The 20931-nt window shown below is 48.5% G+C and overlaps 1 protein-coding gene across 1 annotated transcript in view; it reads left to right on the forward strand.

The window, feature by feature from the left end:
• Window positions 1-3413: 3413 nt before the first annotated feature.
• The window catches only part of ARID3C (AT-rich interaction domain 3C), a 119509-nt gene continuing 101991 nt past the window's right edge, over window positions 3414-20931 (forward strand). The window contains exons 1-2 of the mRNA XM_081881523.1: window positions 3414-3738; window positions 4300-4917. Coding sequence (XP_081737649.1) covers window positions 3700-3738; window positions 4300-4917 — 657 coding nt within the window. The 5' untranslated portion in view covers window positions 3414-3699. The remainder of the gene's footprint in view (window positions 3739-4299; window positions 4918-20931) is intronic.

The raw sequence follows: 20931 nt of genomic DNA on the forward strand, positions 1-20931 counted from the left end.
GGCAGTACTTATTTATCTACTTTCACTTTGACGTGATTTCAAACTGCTAGGTTGGCAGGAACAGGGACTGAGCAATGGGAGCTCACCCTGTCACGGGGATTCGAACCGCCGACCTTCTGATCGGCAAGTCCTAGGCTCTGTGGTTTAACCCACAGCACCACCCGTGTCCTAGGAAACTCGACATCAAAAGCCATGGAGGAGAATCTAGGGGAGCAAATTTCAGTTCAGCTGCAGCTCCCACCTTCCTTTGTGAGTAAACACTGAGCAATAAGAGGCCGCAATGTGGTTTATTTACTCAGAAAGATATCCTGTAGGACTTGCTTTCAGGGAAATATGCATAGGATTGGACCCAAAGGGAGTGAGGAGGCCTACAAAATGGAAATGCTCCTTTGACCCAGCCCACCTGAGTAACAGTGACCTAGGGCAGTGGCTAAAGGGCTGTGTGCCTTTGAATAAGAAGGTCCTGAGTTCAAAACTTAATTCTGCCACGAGCTCAGAGACAGACCATAGATAGGCTGCTCCTCTGTCAGCCTAAGTTCCCACCTACAAGACTGCAATGTTAATACTAGATTCCAAGCCAATAATGTAATTTCTTTAACGGGTATTTGGTATATAATTTGAATGAGACGCCCAACAAATAGGACGATAATTGGCTGGTTTGCTAGGATCAGCCTTCTTAAAGATAGGAATGACTATGCTAATATTCCACTGAGAAGGAAAGTGACCACTATTTATGTAAATAGAGGTGCAAGGATAGATACCCATCAACTGCAGGCTGCCTTAGACACTTCTCCAATGATTCCACCTTCCCATTTTTCAGAGTAGAGATTATTTCACAGATTTCACTAGGAGTCACAAGGTCCTACACTGGAAGACTTCCCTTTATATTAACAGTAGTGGTGGCGGGGCTATTATCTGAATATTGTTTCATAACAGGATCTTAGGCAATGTGTTCATTGAACAGCTCTCATAAATGGGTCTCCCAGGGACATAAGGGGATAAAGGCTGTTAATACTGCCCTACCTTGCCAGGCTGTTGTGCGGATCATTGGACTAATGGCATAGGAAGTCCTTTAAACTCTCTAACATGCCATGCAAAGCCTGTGAAATGCTATGCTGTTGTTTCAACGAACATTTGAGCCACTTCCAAGATACAAATAAAGCAAAGTTTGTGATGAATGTCATCTATAACCCGAGTGGTTTTATTTCTCTGGGTTCCACACCCCCTGACGATGGATGTACTACAGATTCCTCATGACAAACTGTGGCTTCACCGAAAACCTCCTGCTGCTTCCAGACCCTCTTCAGATTATTATTTGCTCACAACGAATGTCCATGTCAGTGCAGGTTAAATAATAGACTCCAGTTGCTGAGATCCTTGGACAACCGACACTCTATAAATATAGATTACCTTATAGATTATGTGCCACTGGATAAGAAGAGGCCCAGCCGTTTCCCTACAAAGTGTCAGAAGGGAGAATTATCCGCAGAAGGTGCTTTTAGGGTGGCTGGGTTAATCCACTGTCCCCTCTTTCCTTCCTTGCGACTCTTAACAGCCAGTTTCTAAGGCTTTGCCGATGCATTTCCAGTCCCGAATTTAGCTTCCAGCTAAACGGATTGGCTTTACGCACAGGGGTAGCATGGGATGTGTTGGTTTAGGGCCTTAGGATTTTTTAGTTTTCATTTTTGGTACCTTTGCTGTGTTAAATGTGCATTCCATGGTTGTAATTCTCCCTTGTAATTTTTTTATTTGGAAAACTTTAAGAAAACGTTTTAGTTTCCTGCTAATTTTGTTGCTTTGAATATATACTTTATGTTTGACTTTCTTCAGTAATGTTTTGTTCTGGATTGTTTCAATTGGATTTTGTGTATTATATACTATGATGTTAGCCGTCCTGAGCCTGGTTTGGCTGGGGAGGGCGGGATATAAATAAAATATTCTTATTCTTATTCTTATTCTTATGGACAGGTAGTAAATGAGGTATTTTGAGAGGCATAATTTTATTCCAGCACGAGAGATGGTAGGAAGTCCTTCACGCAGCACAAAGTTACACTGTGGAACTCCCTGCCACAGGAGGCCACCAACCCAGATGGCTTTAAAAGAGGATGGGACAAATTTGTGGAGGACAAGAGGGCTATCAATGGCTACTAGCCAGCATAGCTCTGCTGTGTCTCCACGGCTGGAGGCAGCACAGCTTCTGAATACCCGTTGCTGTAAACCGCAGGAGGGAAGAGTGCACCTGTGTTCGAATCCTGCTCACTGGTCTCACACAGGCATCTAGTTGGCCACAGTGAGAACAGGATGCAAGACTCCGTGGGCCATGGGCCTCATCCAGCAGGCTCTTCCTTTCTTCTGCATGCCAAGCAGATGCTCCACCACTGAGCCCGGGGCCCTCTACGTGCCGCCAGACTACAGCTCCCATCACCCTTGACCACTGACTCTGCCAGCCTGGACTGATGGGGTTTGGAATGCAAGAGCTAAGTGCCACAGGTCCCCCACATGTAAAGGTAAAGGGACCCCTGACCATTAGATCCAGTCGTGGCAGACTCTGGGGTTGCGGCGCTCATCTCGCTTTACTGGCCGAGGGAGCCGGCATACAGCTTCCGGGTCATGTGGCCAGCCTGACTAAGCCGCTTCTGGAGAACCAGAGCAGCGCACGGAAACGGCGTTTACCTTCCCGCCAGAGCGGTACCTATTTATCTGCTTGCACTTTGACGTGCTTTCGAACTGCGAGCAACAGGAGCTCACCCCGTTGGATTCGAACTGCCGACCTTCTGATAGGCAAGCCCTAGGCTCTGTGATTTAACCCACAGCGCCATCGGCATCCCTCACCCACATGTACCAAGTGTTTTAAAAGTGGAGGGCAGAGGTCCTTTGCTACTGGACTCCACTTCGCTTGGAAAGGTTTGCTTGTTATTTCACCTTTCTAGGAGAAAATCCAACTCAAGTGGCTTATGATGCAAGTGACTGCTTTGGAATAAAATTAGGGGACTATCAGCTTTCACAGAGGTGGCTCTGGTTTTTTAGAGGAGTCACAAAATCCACCCGGGATTGTCAGTATTTGCTTGTTGATGGAAGGAGAGAAGGAAGCTTCTTCCGCCCAGGTATTAGGTGCGCCCAGGGAGTCTCGGCCGGCTAGTCCGTCGGTGATCTTCTCTCTGGAGCAATTTCCCCCTCGGGCGATCCGCCAGCCCAGCCCAGCCCAGCCGGCCCCCTGCCATTTATCACTCCCTTTGACGTGTTGTTAGCAAATGGGGATCTCTCGGCTGCTGGGGGTGGGGAAGGAGAGGAGGAGGAGGAGGAGGAGGAGGAGGAAGGGGTCAGTCTTGCTTCTACTGCCACTTGTTGCAAAGGGGGGGGGAGGAGTAGGAGGAAGAGGAGGGAGAAAAACAGGACCCCCCCTCCGCCCGCCCCTCCGATCTCGCCCACAAGGCGCAGGATCCGAATCCAGAGAAATATTTCGGACGCATCTGACACATGCCTCGAGGGGGGTGGGAGGAGGGGGAGGGGCAGACCCCCAACAACCCTCCCCGGACCAACCCCGAACGCCAGCGCGGAGGTCTCGATTAAAATTACATTCAGGCGGCCAGGCGGTCGCCCTCCCTCCCTCGCTTCCCACACACACGCCACCCCCCCCCCGTCGAGTCTGAGTCCATTTTTTCGCCCAGCGCGGCCAGGTGCGCAACGGAGAGGCGAAGGATGGGCGAAAACACCCGCGTCGCCACCAAATCCGCCCTGGTAAGCGGCGCCGGGTCCGCACCCCTCGTACCCCCCCCCCCCGGGGGGGGGCGGGCAGCCATTCGGTCCCGGACTCCCCACCGCGCGGGTGGAGTTTGGAAGCAGTTTGTTTGCTTGTTTTAAAGGGTGGGAGGGGGAAGCGAGCGTCGGGTTACTGGGAAAGCCAACTTCTGGAGGGCTTCACGTGTGCGTGTCCCCCCCCCCCAACCATCTCCAGCCTCTCCCGTCCAGTTTAATTCTTTTGACGGCGGAGGGAAGGTTCTCCCCCGCTTTCCTTGTGAAGTTTCCGCGCGCGCGCTTCTCGACGGCACCGTGGGTGGGTCCCCTAGCGGACGCTCCCGGGCGGCTTCCTTCCTTCCTGACCCCCCCCCCCGGTCAGTCCCACGCCCTGGGCTCCTTCCCCTTCCCACCCCGGCGCCCTTCGAGGACCATCTTCCCTTTCCTCCGCCTTCCCTTCTCCCCCCCCCCTTCCCACCCCGTCTCCTTTTCTTCCTCCTCGGCTCCTTCGTCCTTTCTTCCTTCTGACGCCCCCCCCCCCCGTTTCTTTCTCTCTCTTTCCAGGCTGCCGCCGCCTTCTCCTCGCCGTCGGCATCGTCGTGCTCGCCGGGGCGCGGCGCGGGCGCCGCCGGGGGGCTCCGGCTGGAGGCGGTGATGGAGAACCTGCAGCGGGCGCAGGCGGCGCGCCTCGAGGAGAAGCTGCGCCGCGCCCAGGCAGCCCCGGCCCGGAGCGGCGGCGGCGGCCCCCACCCCCAGGCGCTCCCGGCCGGGCAGCCGCCTCCGTTGCGCGCCTCGCAGCCGCCGCCTCCGCACCCCGCCGCCGCCGGAGCCTGCCCGACGGCCACCCCGCTGGCGCTGCGCCCCTTCCCGGCCGCCGGGCGCTGCGCGGGGCTGCTGCCCTCGGGGCGAGCGCTCCCTCTCCCTCCGCCGCGCCCCGCGCCGGATCCGGCCGCCGCCCGCCGCCGCCCCGAGGAAGAGGAGGAGGAGGGCGGTGGCGGCGGCGAGGACGACGACGAGGAGGAGGAAGACGAGGAGGAGGAAGCGGAGGACGACGAGCCGGACGACGAGGACCGAGGCGCCGCCGCCACCGCGCCCCGACATGCGCCGCGCCTCGCCTCGCCGCCGCTGCCCCCGGCGCCGCAGCAGCCCCACGAGTGGACCTACGAAGAGCAGTTCAAGCAGGTAGGCAGCAGGAACCCCAAATCTCGGTGTCATTAACCCCCCATGCAAGTGTGCGCCCCTCGACGGGACCCCAAGGTGCTTTTATGCTGACTCTAAAAAGGACATCTCCCTCGCATCCCAATTGCGCCCCCAGATCTCCTCTGCGCCCTCGGAGCTGCTAGAGGGAAAACTTTGGCGCTGACATCTCTTTCTCCAGTGGCTCAGAGATCTTTTGGATCTTTTACAGAAGGGCAAATGAGCCCCAACTTCTTCCTCTCCAACTCTCAGGCCTGCCTCACAAACTGGCCATCAATCTCTCAGTTCTTTTTAATTCTTTAAAAGATGCTTAATCTTTCCCCATTAGCTACTTCCCCCACCACATCCTGACAACAGTTCCCTTTATTTCGAGTGCCCTGGGTCATGTGGCCGGAAAAACAACGAATAGCCCCCATGAGGACTAGCGTCCTTAGGGGCTGTGGTCTTGTGACAGTTGTAGGTGGGGTAGTGGAAATGGGGAAACTGGGTGGGTGGAAGGAATGCAATGGAGTATCCTCGAAAAGAGCTTGGCTGACAAGGACACTCTTAGGTTGTCAGTCCTGTTTGTATGTATTGTTACCAAATGATCGAGGAGGCAGGGTTTTCTAGGTGCTGGTCTGCGAGAATCCTGACCTCCCCTCCAGTTATTAAAGTTTGTAGGACTGGAGAAATATTTTGAAATGTCGAGACAACAGCGCTGCATTCTCAAGAGCCCGTGCTCTAATTCTGGGGTGCCAAAAGTTCTAGGCTGCTTCCAACCTGTATGTCAAACCCGTTAGGAAGGATCCAGCAGCGCCAATCTGCCAGTCTCTGAAAATATAGTTTGGTTCATTTGCAAGCCTCTTGAGAGCTGACCCCAAATTCCTCCTTTTGCCGCTGTTCATTCCATCTTCCTTCCAAACCTTTGCATTAGCTTCCCAAATAGCCCCCAGTGCCTCCCAGAATCCAGAATATGCTGCCGATTTATTCTCAAATCAATTTTCTTTCCCGTTGGTATTCTACCCCCTGTATATACCCTCTCCATGTTTTGTAATGTCTCCTTGTTGCCTTAAATGTGCCATTTTTCATATATAGAACCAGGGCATCAAATAAAGTTCTCTTTGAGACAGGACCACTTGTACCTCCACAGGTAGCTGTTAGGGCCTTTTCCCTGGAAAAAACAATTCCTCTCACTGTTTATGTCAAGGCTGAGCTACAGCTAAAGTTGTTTTTAGGGTGGCGGAATCTTGGATTTTTAGCCAACTATTTCAGTTGGTGTGGTGTAGCGTTTAGAGTGTCTTGCTAGAACCCTGGAGACCAGGGTTCAAATTCCCAATCGGCCATAAAATTCACCAGGTGACTTTGGGGCAGTTCCTCACGCTCGGCCTAACCTACCTCACAGGGTTGTTGTGGAGATAAATTAAGAGGGAGGTAGAACCATGTACCATGAACCTTGAGCACCTTGGATGGGAAAAAGTGGAATAGAAATGCCATAAATGAATTTTGGGCAGTTTAAAACCATCGTATCCAATGCTGCTCTTGGGGAGTTTTGCCTGTATAGCAAGACTCCCCCTCCTGCTCTTCCCCTGCACACCCTCAAAATCTGTTTCGGAGGATCCCTCAAACCCCCGGAACAGATTTTGGGGGTGCACAGGAGGTTTCAGGAGAGAGGGAAAGAAAGTTCTGCTGGCCAAGTGAGTGTCCGGCACAAGTAGAACAGCAGCGTTCGCGATGACCCATAGCTTTTTGTTTCTGCTTCTGCAGACAGCGGCGTGTGAGATTATTCATTTCCCTTCTTTGGGGATACATTCAGATATCTGAAAACAGCTGCTCTTTCTACTCCCTCTATGCACTTTTCCCCGGGTTCCTAGAGCTTCCTTTCAGGATGGATGTTTTGCCCCCGAGAACATCCCAATTCCCAAAGCGCTCTAGTTCTCCTTTTCCCTTCCTCTGCCAGAAGGATTGGGTACTATAACTGTTGAGTTGGAAGGGGTCTCCAAGGGTCATCAAGTCCAACCCCCTGCGATGCAGGAATTGCAGTGAAAGCATCCCTGACAGATGGCCACCCAACTGGTATTTGAAAACCTCCATCCCACGTGCTCCTTCCAGACCGGGTCCAGGTTGCTCTGTCCGGACTGGGCGGCTCCTGGAATTCTATAGCAGCCTCCAGATGTTTCCAGCTGCTGATGCATGGTGTACCCCAAAATCTCTGCAGGGCACCAGGTTGGGGAAGGCTGTCCTATAAAGTAGGGGAGATGAATTAACATGCAACAAGGGGAAGGGACATGGGACCTCCCCCATCACACTTTCCCCACTGCGTAGGAAATTGCCTTCTGTTGGTCCATCTACCTTCATGCTGTCTGCGCCGATTTGGCAGTGACTCTTTTCAGTCTTCCCCACTTCCTTCTTGGAGGTGCCCGGATTCGAACCTGGGACCTTCTGCATGCAAAGCAGATGCTCTTCCACTGAGCCACGCAGCGCTTGCCCACAATGGCATGCTGGTTTCTTTTTTTTATATATATAAATATTTATTAAAGTTTTTAAATATCAATGCACAAATAATAAACAGTCTTACTTCTGTCACAAACATAATTTCATCACTTCTTTGGACTCCCTCACGTCTCCCGCTCCCATTTGCATCGTTAAGAGTTTTTTCCAGACAAATTATCAACTTGTTTACAATCTCATGTCCACTCATTCAAATATAATCTAGCACTTCTTCCAAAAAGTTTTATATTTTCTTTAATCTCACTTATCATCCAATTTAAATCTAATTTAGTGGTGGCCAATTTTTTATAATCTAGCATCCTTCTTAACATTCAACCAAATTACAATGTTTTTGTAGATACATCTTGAATTTCTTCCAGTCTTCCTCCATCTTCTCTTCTCCCAGATCACGGATTCTGCCAGTCATCTCGGCCAGTTGCATATAGTCCATCAGCTGCATCTGCCACTCTTCCAGTGTGGGTAGATCTTGAGTTTTCCAGTTTTTTGCGATGAGTATCCTTGCTGCCGTTGTTGCATACAATGGCAAGCTGGTTTCTCCTGGTTTCTTGCTGCCTCCATCTGTGGAGGACAGAACGTAGTGATTGTGGCTACTGGCCAATGATAGTCTGCTCCTCCATGAATTTGCTCATTGCTTTTTAAAAGGACTGGGCAACTTTGCCTCCTGTGGCAGTGAGTTCCATAGTTTAACTACGCGCCGTGTGAAGGTGCTTTTCTCTCAGCCAGGCTGGCTTGTGGCACTGGAGCTGTCTCGAGGGCGAAGTGATGCCAGGGGGGCAGAGGGCATTTGTCACCATTCCTCTCCCCCACCCAAATGCTAAATTTACGCTTTAAATCAGGTCTTCCCCCATGCATGCATTTTATTTTTATTATTTTAAAAAATCATTCCATTTTAACAATGTAACAATTTCACAATGTCCAGCATCTATCTATCTGTCTGTCTGTCTATCTATCTATCCATCTCAATTTGGAAAATGCATAGCAAATAAGGAACATTTCTGATTGAGATACACATGCATTTTTATACATGGTTGCGACGTGCCTGTATTTAAAGAGTCAGGCCTGCCATCATGCCTGTTTTTTTGCCCCATCATTTGGGAAGAAACGATTGCCCGGAGGACCTCTACAGTCACTCAGGAGCATTCCAGAGCATAGCTGTCAACTTTTCCCTTTTCTTGCAAGGAATCCTATTCAGAATAAGGGAATTTCCCTTAAAAAAAGGGAAAGGTTGACAGCTGTGTTCCAGAGTTAGAGCTGGAAGGTAGTTTATGCCAGGGATGAGCAGACTTCAGGCTTGAGGGGTCAACTTTGTTTTTTCCCATTAAAACCTCCAAATCTACCAGCCAGATCCTATTGCAAATGCCTCACACTTAGAATGAAAGAATTCTGGACTCTGGGACTTGTTTTGCGCATGGGAACAGAACCGCTCGGTTCTTTCATGCATAAATCCATTTCTGGTTATTTCAAGCGTCCTTCGTTTCACCAGCATAATTTGGTTGGGAGGTGGTCATTTGTTGTTACTATTGTTGAACAGCTGGAAGTCAGAATTCCTTGCCGATCTACTGTATATCACCCAGAGATCTACCAGTAGAGAGAGAGAGAGAGATTATCTTTTGCTCGCCACTAAGCTGCACCCATTGCCTTCTTGCTCCTATCTGAATTAAAACACGGAATGTGAATTTTAGACTTGCTTTGTTTGGGAAGATTGCGCTCCTTCTTATCCTGAATCTGCCAGGCCTGTAATTACGATTACTTTTTGTTCTCGTGGTGGGATGGAGGAGGGAGGAGCTGGTTTTCGGTGAGAATTTAGGATTTGTCAAAACCTGCGATGCATCAAGAGGGAAGGAGCTGATCCCCGTGGCTTGATTCCTGGTTTGGGAGAGCTTGGGAACAGTACTGGAATTGCTTGGCGGTTCTGCCAAACGATTGCGACTCCGCTCTTGGAAGACACCTGTTTCAGATGATTCCGTTATCCTAGAAACACTCACAAAAAAAGCTGCCTTTTAGCTGGGTTGGCACCATGATCCGGGACACGCTCGAGAGAATCAACTGCACTTACCCTAACTTCCATTGCAATTCAGATCTTAAGGGTGGTAAAAATTTACAAACCACTTGGGTTTTCTATCCTTAGAACAGTGTGCAAGCATGGCTGTCTCAGGACATCACAGAGCTGGACTCTCTGGACCAATCTGGTTGAGTTCGTCCAGGCTTGGGCAAGGATGACGGGCACATCCTTCATGTAAAATAATAATAATAATAATAATAATAATAATAATAATAATAATAATAATAATAATAATATAGCTCTCATTGGTGTTGCGAATTGTGTTCCCGGTATTTTTCAGTGCTTTGTCCATCAAGGTGTGTGAGTTCTCGTTATATTTAGCTCTTCCTTCCCATGTGTAACGTTTGTTTTCGGGTGTAACTAAGCCCATTTGCGACTGCCTTCTTCTTCCTCCTCCCCACCGCATGCATCTGATGAAGTAGACTGTTGCCTGCGAAGAAGAAATGAACCAGTTTGGGCTGCTTCAGATCTTGTATGTTCTCTTTGTCAGAAAGATGACGCGGTGTGCAGATCGTCCGTCGCTTGTTACAAAGTGCTGGTTTCCAGCTCCTTCATACGTGGTGGCGCTTTAAACAAAGCGCATGCCAAAGGGCTCTCACTTTCTAAGGGATTGGGGTGCTTTCTGTCCGCCGTGTATGACATACTTAAAGGTCAAGACTCTGGAGAATTGCAGGGTGAGTTCTCTCTTGCTGCAAAATTGAATCTGCGTGCCTGCTTAACTTTGCTGAGGAAGTCCAACAGGGCCTGTGTTTGCGCTTCGCAGAATATTTTGAGTGTAAATCTTTTCTGAACCAGCATGCTAGCATTTGTCAGATCAGCCAGGCGGCCAGCTGATTGATGGTCCAGCCCCAAACGCCTTCTGCTTTCTTGGGCCAAGAATAGGCTGGACGTTCTCTTCCTGGATGCAGCGACCGGACTTCAGAACTCTGTGCATCTTTCTAGCCTCGAGGAGCACAGTGTGTGGCCTCTGTTGGGAGCTTCAGTTGGAGCAGGGAGAAGTTATTTATAAAGCCTTTCATAAATGGAAACTTGTGAAATGTTGGCACATTTATCCATAAATTTGTCTTAAGACACAAGCCGCCGTGCCTCGGGTTTTCCTAACAGAAACACAAACCTGAGTGAGCACCTGGAGCCCCCTGAAATCTTGCCGCTGCTCAGAAGAGGGACCAGTGTTAGAAACTCAGATATCTAAGATAGGCACCAGATGGCACCTTAAATCTAGGTTATGGTCGCCATAACGGAATGTCTGGGGGTCCCTTCCAATTCTGTGATCTCAACTACAGTCAAACCTCGGGTTACACACAGTTCAGGTTGTGTTTTTTTGGGTTAAAAGGTAAAGGGACCCCTGACCATTAGGTCCAGTCATGACCGACTCTGGGGTTGTGGCACTCATCTCGCTTTATTGGCGTACAGCTTCCAGGTCATGTGGTCAGCATGACTATACCGCTTCTGGCAAACCAGAGCAGCGCACGGAAACGCCGTTTACCTTCCTGCCAGAGCAGTACCTATTTATCTACTTGCACTTTGACGTGCTTTCGAACTGCTAGGTTGGCAGGAGCAGGGACCGAGCAGCGGGAGCTCACCCCGTCGTGGGGATTCGAACCGCCAATCTTCTGATCAGCAAGCCCTAGGCTCTGTGGTTTAACCCACAGCGCCACCCGCATCCCCTTTTTGGCTTACGGACTGCCAAAACCCGGAAGTACCGGAACGGGTTACTTCTGGGTTTCGGCGGTCACACATGCGCAGAAGTGCTAAATAACATTTTGTGCATGCGCAGAAGTGCCAAATCGCAACCCATGCGCGCGCAGATGTGTTCCTGTGGGTTGCGAACTCTGCAGGTTGCAAACTTGCATCCTGCATGGATCACGTTCGCAATCCGAGCGTTCCCTGTCCATCGCTTGACTGTAACTTGCTTTTACAACAATTCACTTGCCCCAATATGCAAGGAGAAAAACACACAGTGGAAATGGAAAAAGGTATTAACTGTGGACAAAAGCAGAGGATTTCAAACTGTGGTCACCAACCAGGTGCTCAGAAATCTCCCATGTAGTCGCAACTGGACTCATGCCAGTAGCAAAATACGGCTGGGGAATTTTGAGCAACCTTCATAACAATAGGATTGCACAGATTCACAGAGGAGGAGAGGGCTATCGATGGCTACCAGCCTCAATGGCTCTGCACTGCTCTCCACAGCTGGAGGCAGCATTTTTGGGAAACCACAGGAGGGGAGAAGACTCTTGTGCTCAAATCCTGCTTGCAGGTTTCCGACTGGGGCAGGAACAGGATGTTGGACTAGATGGGCCATTGGCCTGATCCAGCAGACTTTTGTGTAGCTCAGTGGCAGAGCACTTTGCAAACGAAAGGACTTTGCTCCAATCCCCGATGTCTCCTCTGGGGAGCATCCCAGGGGGACACGAGAAACCACTGATGTACACCAGTCAGTATAGATCAGAGGTGGGCCATCTAGAGACAGTGGTGAGCAATGATGGGAGTTGTAGTTCAGCAACATCTGGAGGACCACAATTCCTTGTGCCGGTGCAGGCAGAGCTGTGCTACATGAAACAGTGATGTGATTCAGTATAAGGTGGCTTCCGATGTCTGTAAGAGATCTTACAGCATCAGATCTGCTAGCAAAGCTTTAGCGTTGGTTTATTGCAGTACCCTCTCCATGCCAGCCTTAGAAATTAGCCAGGCGCGTTTTGCAACTGGTGTGGGTCCAATTGTGACCACGTGGAGATCTCTGGATGCCAGGATGGCGACTGGGGAAAGCAAAATGTCACGTAGAGAAGGATCTGAAATAGTTTCCTTGAAGCCTGAATTGGTTTTATTCTGGATTGTTTTATTTGATGTAGTAATGTATTGTAAAGGGCTGTGAGATTTATTTCTTTAAAATATAAAGTGGTATAGGAATGATAATAATAATAGTAGTACAGTCCTACCTTGGATATGGAACGCCTTGGCTCCCGAATGATCGAAACCCAGAAGTGACTGTTCTGGTTTTTGAACGATTTTCGGAAGCTGAACGTCCAGTGGGGCTTCCAATTGGCTGCAGGAGCTTCCAAATGTTTTGTAAGTTGAAAAGACTTCCAGAACAGATTCCATTCGACTTCCAAGGTACAACTGTAGTAGTAGTAATAATAAATCCTTTTTTTATTTTTAAAGAGCCTAGACATTCTATTGTAGCGACAGTAACCTAGGTTTAAGGAGCCATTTGGCCATTCGATTATATCAGTTCCTTTTTTATTATAAATTTTTATTGATTATTTCCACATAACAAATTATTTCAACAATTGTATTATCCCCCATTTCCCCCTCCCTCCCCCACATATCCTCCCTTCCTCCCCTCTGTGACTTCCCTCAGTTCCTCTTTCTGGTTTATTAACACATATTGTTCTCTGCATATTATAAAAATCTCTAAATTATCCATCTGTTACGTTAACAAATTAATTTGTGTATGTTTACTCAAAACCTGCCAAGGAGTCCAACTCATTTTGTTGATTTTTAAGTACTTTGTAAAAGGTTCCCATTCTTCTTTAAAGTCACAGTTGTCCTTATCACGTAATTTGTGCGTCGGTTTTGCCAGTTCCGCATAGTCCATCAATTTCTCTTGCCACTGTTCTTTTGTCGGGATTTCTTCATTCCTCCAGATTATATGAGTTTCTAACACTGCTGCAAACAGGCAAATCATGCAGCTGTTAAAACAAAACAAATTCCTTCCAGTAGCACCTTAAAGACCAACTAAGTCAGTTCTTGGTATGAGCTTTCGTGTGCATGCACACTTCTTCAGATACCATGCAGCTGTTGTTTGGCTTCAGTCATTCACAACACAGGAAGAACACAGAGTTAAAAGGTGGTAGGATCTGCTTCAGCTCCCCAATATGGATGCTGGGAGCTCAAGAAGCCTTCTAAGGATGTTAAGAGGCAGCGAAGGTGACAATTCCCAGACACCCCTTTTGCCTTCCACTAAAATTCCTGGTAGGAAACAAGTGCCCTTTGGAATTAAGGGATGGAGGCGAGGATCCCTGCCTTGTTTATTCAAGAGAGAGAGAAGCTGAGCTGTTTGACGTGCTTGGGGGGAGATAAGGAGATGGAAGGGGCAGATAAGGGAATGGGGCTACCAGGCAGACACTGCCCCCCCCCCCCAGAACAGGCTACCATTCCTCTCACCCCACCCACATATTTGGCGATTTGCATGTGCAGCAGGAAGCCGTTGGAGTAATCCCAGATTGCGCCACTGGAGTTGGCAGGGCACCCACGGGGTCATTTAGTCCAGCCCCCAGAAGTGCTAAACAATTTGGGATGGAACTTTGGGGTGCTGCTGCCCACATGAATCGGAAGTGCTTTTGGCAGGTGGCGGCAGCACGGGGCACACTTGTTGTGGCCCATTTGCAGGAGTAGAAGAATCGGCAGGCACAGGAGGGGGTTAAGCACCCGTTGATATGGGCTGTGGCTGAAATTTCCTGGGTGCTTCATTTAGGAAGGTGCTTCCGTTAGGAAGGACCCTGGGTTGGGTTGTGGCAGCCTGGGTGTGCGCTTCATGTGCACCCCCAAAGGAAGCAAAGCTTTTGGAAGCCTTTCCCTGAAACAGCTGTCGTGAGGGATAGTCCTGCTTGGACTACTGCAATGCGCTCTACTTGGGGCTACATTTGAAGGTGACCCAAAAACTACAACTAATCCAGAATACGGCAGCTAGACTGGTGACTGGGAGCGGCTGCCGAGACCACATAACACCAGTCCTGAAAGACCTACATTGGCTCCCAGTACGTTTCCGAGCACAATTCAAAGTGTTGGTGCTGACCTTGAAAGCCCTATACCAGTATACCTGAAGGAGCGTCTCCACCTCCATCGTTCTGCCCGGACACTGAGGTCCAGCTCCAAGGGCCTTCTGGCGGTTCCCTCACTGCGAGAAGCCAAGTTACAGGGACTAGGCAGAGGGCCTTCTCAGTAGTGGCACCCGCCCTGTGGAACGCCTTCCCACCAGATGTCAAAGAGAAAAACAACTACCTGACATTTAGAAGACATCTGAAGGCAGCCCTGTTCAGGGAAGTTTTTAATGTGTGACATTTTTAATCTTTGTTGGAAGCCGCCCATAGTGGCTGGGGAAACCCAGCCAGATGGGCGGTGTAGAAATAATAAATTATTGTTGTTGTTGCTGGGCTCAAGCGAGAGTTTGTTTCATGTTCCTTTCACTTTTTAATTTGTACACCGCCTTTCTGCATCACTACACAAGGCAGCAGCTGAAAAGCCGCCAAAAAGGCAAAATATCACACATTGGTGATGAAGCATAGCTGGCTGCTTCAGTCTTGCAGATTGCTGGGAACAGGAAAAAAAAGTTATTCCTCTCCTTTTAAATCCCTAGAAACCATCCTGGGTCATTTTTCCCCGCTAGGAAGGGGAGGGCCTGTGGAATTGCATGCAAACAAATGTCTCTGTGAGATGGGCTGCGTGGGTGGCCGTTGCTGTCCCAGTTTACTGCATTATTTGTGGCTTCGAAGGAATTTTCTCCCAGATCGGATACTAACGCACAGAATGGCTGGCTGGCAGACTTGCTTGGGTTACCTGGGGCCATTTGCAGCAGTTTGTGGATCCTCTTGGATCCTGCGTAAGTCAGCAGATGGTGGTGGACTAGGGCCGGATTTAGGTTTGATGAGGCCCTCAGTTCCTGAAGGTGATGGGGCCCTTTCTATGTCCAGCCGTCCTTTCTCAACAACAAATTGCCACTGTTTTCTGTGTTGAATATATGCTATATGGTAATTTATGGACTTAATAGGTATCTCAAGCCATAATGGGATCAAAATAAATAAATAATGTACTGAATGAAATCAGTCAGTACGCGTAAGACTCCTACCCTTAGTCTACGCTGCCTGATCATCAGTCGACAAGCACTCTTTAATATTAGATAACAGGTACAACAGCTCGACCTACATTCATCTGTGCTCCACTGCAGTCTGCATGTTGCATGTTGCCCTGCAACCAGTCCATGCAGAATGTAGGCACCCTATATATAGAAAGGAGCAAACCAGTGATATTTGAGGGAGCAGGCCAACAGGCGGGGCCCATGACTTACATCATAAGAACCTACACAACACAAAACACTGTTGCTGTATGTAGCTTTTATTTTATTTGTTTTTTATCTTATATTTTGGAAATGTGCAACCAGGTGTTTTTTCCTTTAATTTTTTGGGGGGCCCCAAGAGTGTGGGACCCAAACCTGTAGCTTGTTTTGTTGTTGTTGTTTAGTCATGTCCGACTCTTCATGACCCCCTGGACCAGAGCATGCCAGGTACTCCTGTCTTCCACTGCCGCCCGCAGTTTGGTCAAACTCATGCTGGTCACTTCGAGAACATTGTCTCACCATCTCGTCCTCTGTCGTCCCCTTCTCCTTGTGCCCTCCATCTTTCCCAATATCAGGGTCTTTTCCAGGGAGTCTTCTCTTCTCATGAGGTGGCCAAAGTCTTGGAGCCTCAGCTTCAGGATCTGTCCTTCCAGTGAGCACTCAGGGCTGATTTCCTTCAGAATGGATTGGTTTGATCTTCTTGAAGTCCATGGGACTCTCAAGAGTCTCCTCCAGCACCATAATTCAAAAGCATCCATTCTTCGGCGATCAGCCTTCTTTATGGTCCAGCTCTCACTTCCATACATCACTACTGGGAAAACCAGAGCTTGAACTATGCAGACCTTTGTTGGCAAGGTGATGCCTCTGCTTTTTAAGATGCTTATGCATAAATCCGGCACTGGGGTGGACAGTGCTATCTTCAGGTGCAGCGGCTGGAGATACTCCATTGTTACCTGCTTCCCAGATTTCCGCAGTCCAGGTCAATAGGAGTATAGCATCTAGATCAAGGGAAGTAATAGAGCCACTGTATTCTGCTCTGGTCATACCTCACCTGGAGTACTGTGTCCAGTTCTGGGCACCACAGTTCAAGAAGGACACTGACAAACTGGAACGTGTCCAGAGGAGGGCAACCAAAATGGTCAAAGGCCTGGAAACGATGCCTTATGAGGAACGGCTAAGGGAGCTGGGCATGTTTAGCCTGGAGAAGAGGAGGTTAAGGGGTGATATGATAGCCATGTTCAAATATATAAAAGGATGTCACATTGAGGAGGGAGAAAGGTTGTTTTCTGCTGCTCCAGAGAAGCAGACATGGAGCAATGGTTCCAAACTACAAGAAAAAAGATTCCACCTAAACATTAGGAAGAACTTCCTGACAGTAAGAGCTGTTTGACAGTGGAATTTGCTGCCAAGGAGTGTGGTGGAGTCTCCTTCTTGGGAGGTCTTTAAGCAGAGGCTTGACAACCATATGTCAGGAGTGCTCTGATGGTGTTTCCTGCTTGGCAGGGGGTTGGACTCGATGGCCCTTGTGGTCTCTTCCAACTCTATGATTCTATGATTCTAGGTTCAGTCCTAGATCCTGCCTGCATCCGTCCGCATTGCAGAAAGTCTGGCTAGTAGTGGGTTTAGCATATTGCACCTTGACCAGAGTTCCAGCGTTTGGGGTGGTTTCCCCTCCAGTCCAGTTGTCTTTTGGGCATCCAAAGGTGTAGGGTGGACTTGCTCCAATCTGGTGACCTCCAGACATTTTGGACCACAACAGCATGGCTGGATGGCTGATGGGAATTGTAGTCCAGAGCATTTGGAGGGCACCAGGTTGGGGAAAGCTGCTGTGCTGCATCGTCCCTGTCACCTTTGCAGAACATGCTTTTTTCCACTGTCCGACCTGAATTTGGCGCTTTTTACTGGAGTTGCCTAACTTGCCTAACTTGGGCAACGGATTTTGCAATGGGCCACTGTGCGAATTGAGTGTCGAAATTCTGAGCTTTTTTTTTTTGTGCAGGAGAGGAAATAAAGAGTGACAAGGTGAAGCAGCTGCATTGTGGACTTACAAAATTTGTAAAAAAAATAAGAGAGGCAACACTCAAATTCATTGGGCCTCAATATATAAACAAATAATTAAAAAAAGATGTATGTATCACAAAATGGGATTGTTCATTTTGGTTGTAGAGAAATGTGTATTTGGAAGTCTACAGGGTTATTTTATTGTAATTTTGGTTTGGTTTTAATAGATTTTATGGTAATTGTAATTATGGTATAGGTTTAATAGATGTTATATATACATATAGTTTTAATTCTGTCAGTGTTTAATTGTTTTGTAATGATTGCTTTTTTCTAGGTTTTTAAAGGTCCTTATTTTTATCTTTAAGCTGCCTTGAGTCTTGACAGGGGAAGAGGCAGCATATATAAAAATAAATAAATAAATAAATAAATAAATAAATAAATAAATAAAAAAAAATATCATTATTAAATTTATAATTGCATGAAAGCTATATAGAACTGTATTAGGAAGTCCATATTTCAAAACAGAAAGTTTTACATCATTGTGAAATTGTATAATTTTGCACTAACGCATACTTGTTTTGACATTCATGTACCTTATTGTTCGTGTTAGTAATTACTAACTTCCGAGGTTATGTAAAAATCACCTGCAAGCATAATCACCTTGCCTTTTCTTGCAAGAGGTTCGGGGCGCCAAATCTATGTGTGCGTTTAGCGATCTCGCGGCATCCTCACAACGATCCTGCAAAGCTGGCGGGGCAGAGAGGAGTGGCGCTTTGCCCAAGCCCTCTTAATGACAACCCAGCTTGCCCTGCCTTGAGTCCAGCTGCTCCTCCGCTGGTGCCAAGCATCATTGGTGCCAGGCATCCCGTGGATCACAGCCCCATAGTGAGAAAACTCGCAGGACCCCCTCCTCGCTGAAAAGCAGCGCTGGGAAACAGAGGGAGATTTTCCGTGGGGTTTTTGCAGTCCTTTCCTTAACACCACCTGCTGCGTCTCTTCTCAAAAGCCACCCTCCCCTCAAGTCTGCTTTTTATCAATGAATCAGGGCCCGTGTGTGTGTGTGTGTGTGTGTGTGGTCACTTTCGCTCACCATTCGCTGTCGCTCATCATTTCTGCCTGTCATTCTCACCTCGGACCTCCTGGTTTTCACCCCTCGGATTCGGCGCAGCCTGAATTTCTGGCTAAGTTGAAATAACTCCTTGGAATCAGCCTTCACAGTCCGGTGCCCTCTGGGTGTTCTGAACTGCAACCTGCGTTGGCTGCGGGGGGTGCTGGGAGTTGTAGCTCAGGGCGCCCGGTGGGCGCAAGGTTGTGGATGGCTGCTTTGGACAATGGAGAAAATGTTGGCATGGTAAATTAGTGACAAAAGGTCAGAACTGTTGAGCGGACCTGAGTGGTGGGATCTAGGGGTGTTGTGGGGATCACCAGTAGCGGATCCCAGGGTGGGGTTTGGGTGGGTTGGTGCATGGAAGGCACCTCCAGAGCTATCCCTTCACCTCATGTGCAGCTGTGCCATGTTCCTGGGGGTGGGCAGGATCTGGTTGATTTATGTCCCCCCCCCTTCTTTTTTTAAACAACACAGGTTATTGCTAAATTGTAGTTCAAAGTTTAAAACTTTGCATTACAGTTCATTTCTCTTTTGCCATTTATAAAACTGATAAGCTGTGTTGCACACAGGCTTTTGCTCAGAAAAAATGCCCATTATTATTATTATTATTATTATTATTATTATTATTATTGGCATCGTTTTATTCTTTTTCTGTTTGTTAAACGCTTGTTGACTTTTTTTTTAAAAAAACAACAATCAAGCTCTCTGTAAATTTCTATGAAATTAAACAAACAAACAAGATAAGCGAAACGGCAAAAGCGGTCAATTTCATTCTCTCGTTCCAGCAGGCAATGGAAAGCAGCGTTTGGTTTCAGGATAATTCAGGTTGTGTTTTGGGTTTTTTTTGTCCCCATTTGTGGGGGTTGTTTTCGGGGAAATCTTTTTCTGCTTCCGGCCTTTCGATTCTCTGCGCGTGTCTTTTCCAGTGCGATTTTATTTGGCTTTGAGGATTTCCCCCCGAGCGTTCTCCTCCTTGCAACCCACCCTGGGATTGAATTTAAGGAAAGAGCCAGCGAAAAGGGGCAAAACCGACTTAACAGTCACCCCCCTCTCTGCCCCCCATCCCGTCCAGGTTTGATTCCCGCTCCCCCAGGTAAAGTGGCACCCTTAAGCCAGCCATCTTCAGCTCCTTCGCCCTGGCTGGGATCAGTGCACTTACCCCCTGGCTCTCCCCACCCCCACCCCCACCCCCTTTGTTGCATGGAAGGCCTTCCAGCCCTCCAAGCTGGGTAAATATTTGATAAGGAGGGAAGTGGCTTTTCCATTTACCTCCCCATCCCCCTTTCTCTCCCCGACCTTTGACCCCCTGACCTCAGCACATAAATCAGCTCTCCACCCCCCCTTTCCTCCGGCCCACTCCTCTTTATCCAGATCTACTGTCAGGAAGTGTCTGATGGAGGCAGCCCCACTTGGAATCTCGATATGGGGCAGGGCGTGTTTGCATGTGGGTGCATTTGCAGGGCTGCGTTAATTTCTTCTCCTGCAGCCTTGCACTTAGGAAGTGTCAGTCGGAGAGAGAAAGAGAGAGGAGGACAGCTGATCTTCTGGTTTCATTATGGGATATTCCTCCCCCCCCCCCCCAAAGAAACCGTGGGCAGCCTTTGGAAAACTGAGCTTTTGCAATGGAAAATTATAATTACGATTATGCATTTATTTATACAGTGGTATCTCGGGTTAAGTATTTAATTTGTTCCGGAGGTCCATTCTTAACCTGAAACTGTTCTTAACCTGAAGCACCACTTTAGTTAATGGGGCCTCCTGCTGCTGCCGTGCCACAGCCGCGCGATTTCTGTTCTCATCATGAAGCAAAGTTCTTAACCCAAGGTACTACTTCTGGGTTAGCGGAGTCTGTAACCTGAAGCGTATGTAACCTGAAGCGTCTGTAACCCGAGGTACCACTGTACAGTCATACATTGGGTTGCAGACGCTTCAGGTTGCGAGTTTTCGCGTTACGGACACACCGAAACCCAGAAGTACCAGAATGGGTTACTTCCGGGTTTCAGTGCATTCGCAGAAGCACTAAATCACGCTTTGCACATGCTCAGAAGCGCTGAATCGCAACCCACGCATGCGCAGACGCGGCGCTGCGGGTTGCGGACGCGCCTCCCGCACAGATCATGTTTGCAACCCGAGTGTCCACTGTACCCCCAAGTTTTCCCCTGATGGGACTCAAAATAAAACATTTCCTCCAAAGAGCAAACAAAAATATTTCCTGGATTTGAAAGCTAAAGCGTTCAACATTCGCCTATGACCCGTAGTGGAGAAATGGATGGTGGCACAGAGAAAGGCAAACAGTTTAAGAACAACACGGCCGCCTGCCATGGAACGTGCAATGTTAGGAATAACTGAAACAGCAGTACCTTGGTTCTCCAACGCCTTGGTACTCAACAACTTGAAACCCAAACACTACAAACTAGGAAGTTAAGTGTTCCGGTTTGTGAACTTTTTTTTGGAAGCTGAATGTGCTCCGTTTTGAGTGTTACACTTCCGATTTGAGTGCCACAG

Source organism: Podarcis erhardii (genome assembly GCF_964252035.2).
Source record: "Podarcis erhardii genome assembly, chromosome: 11".
Lineage (NCBI taxonomy): Eukaryota > Metazoa > Chordata > Lepidosauria > Squamata > Lacertidae > Podarcis > Podarcis erhardii.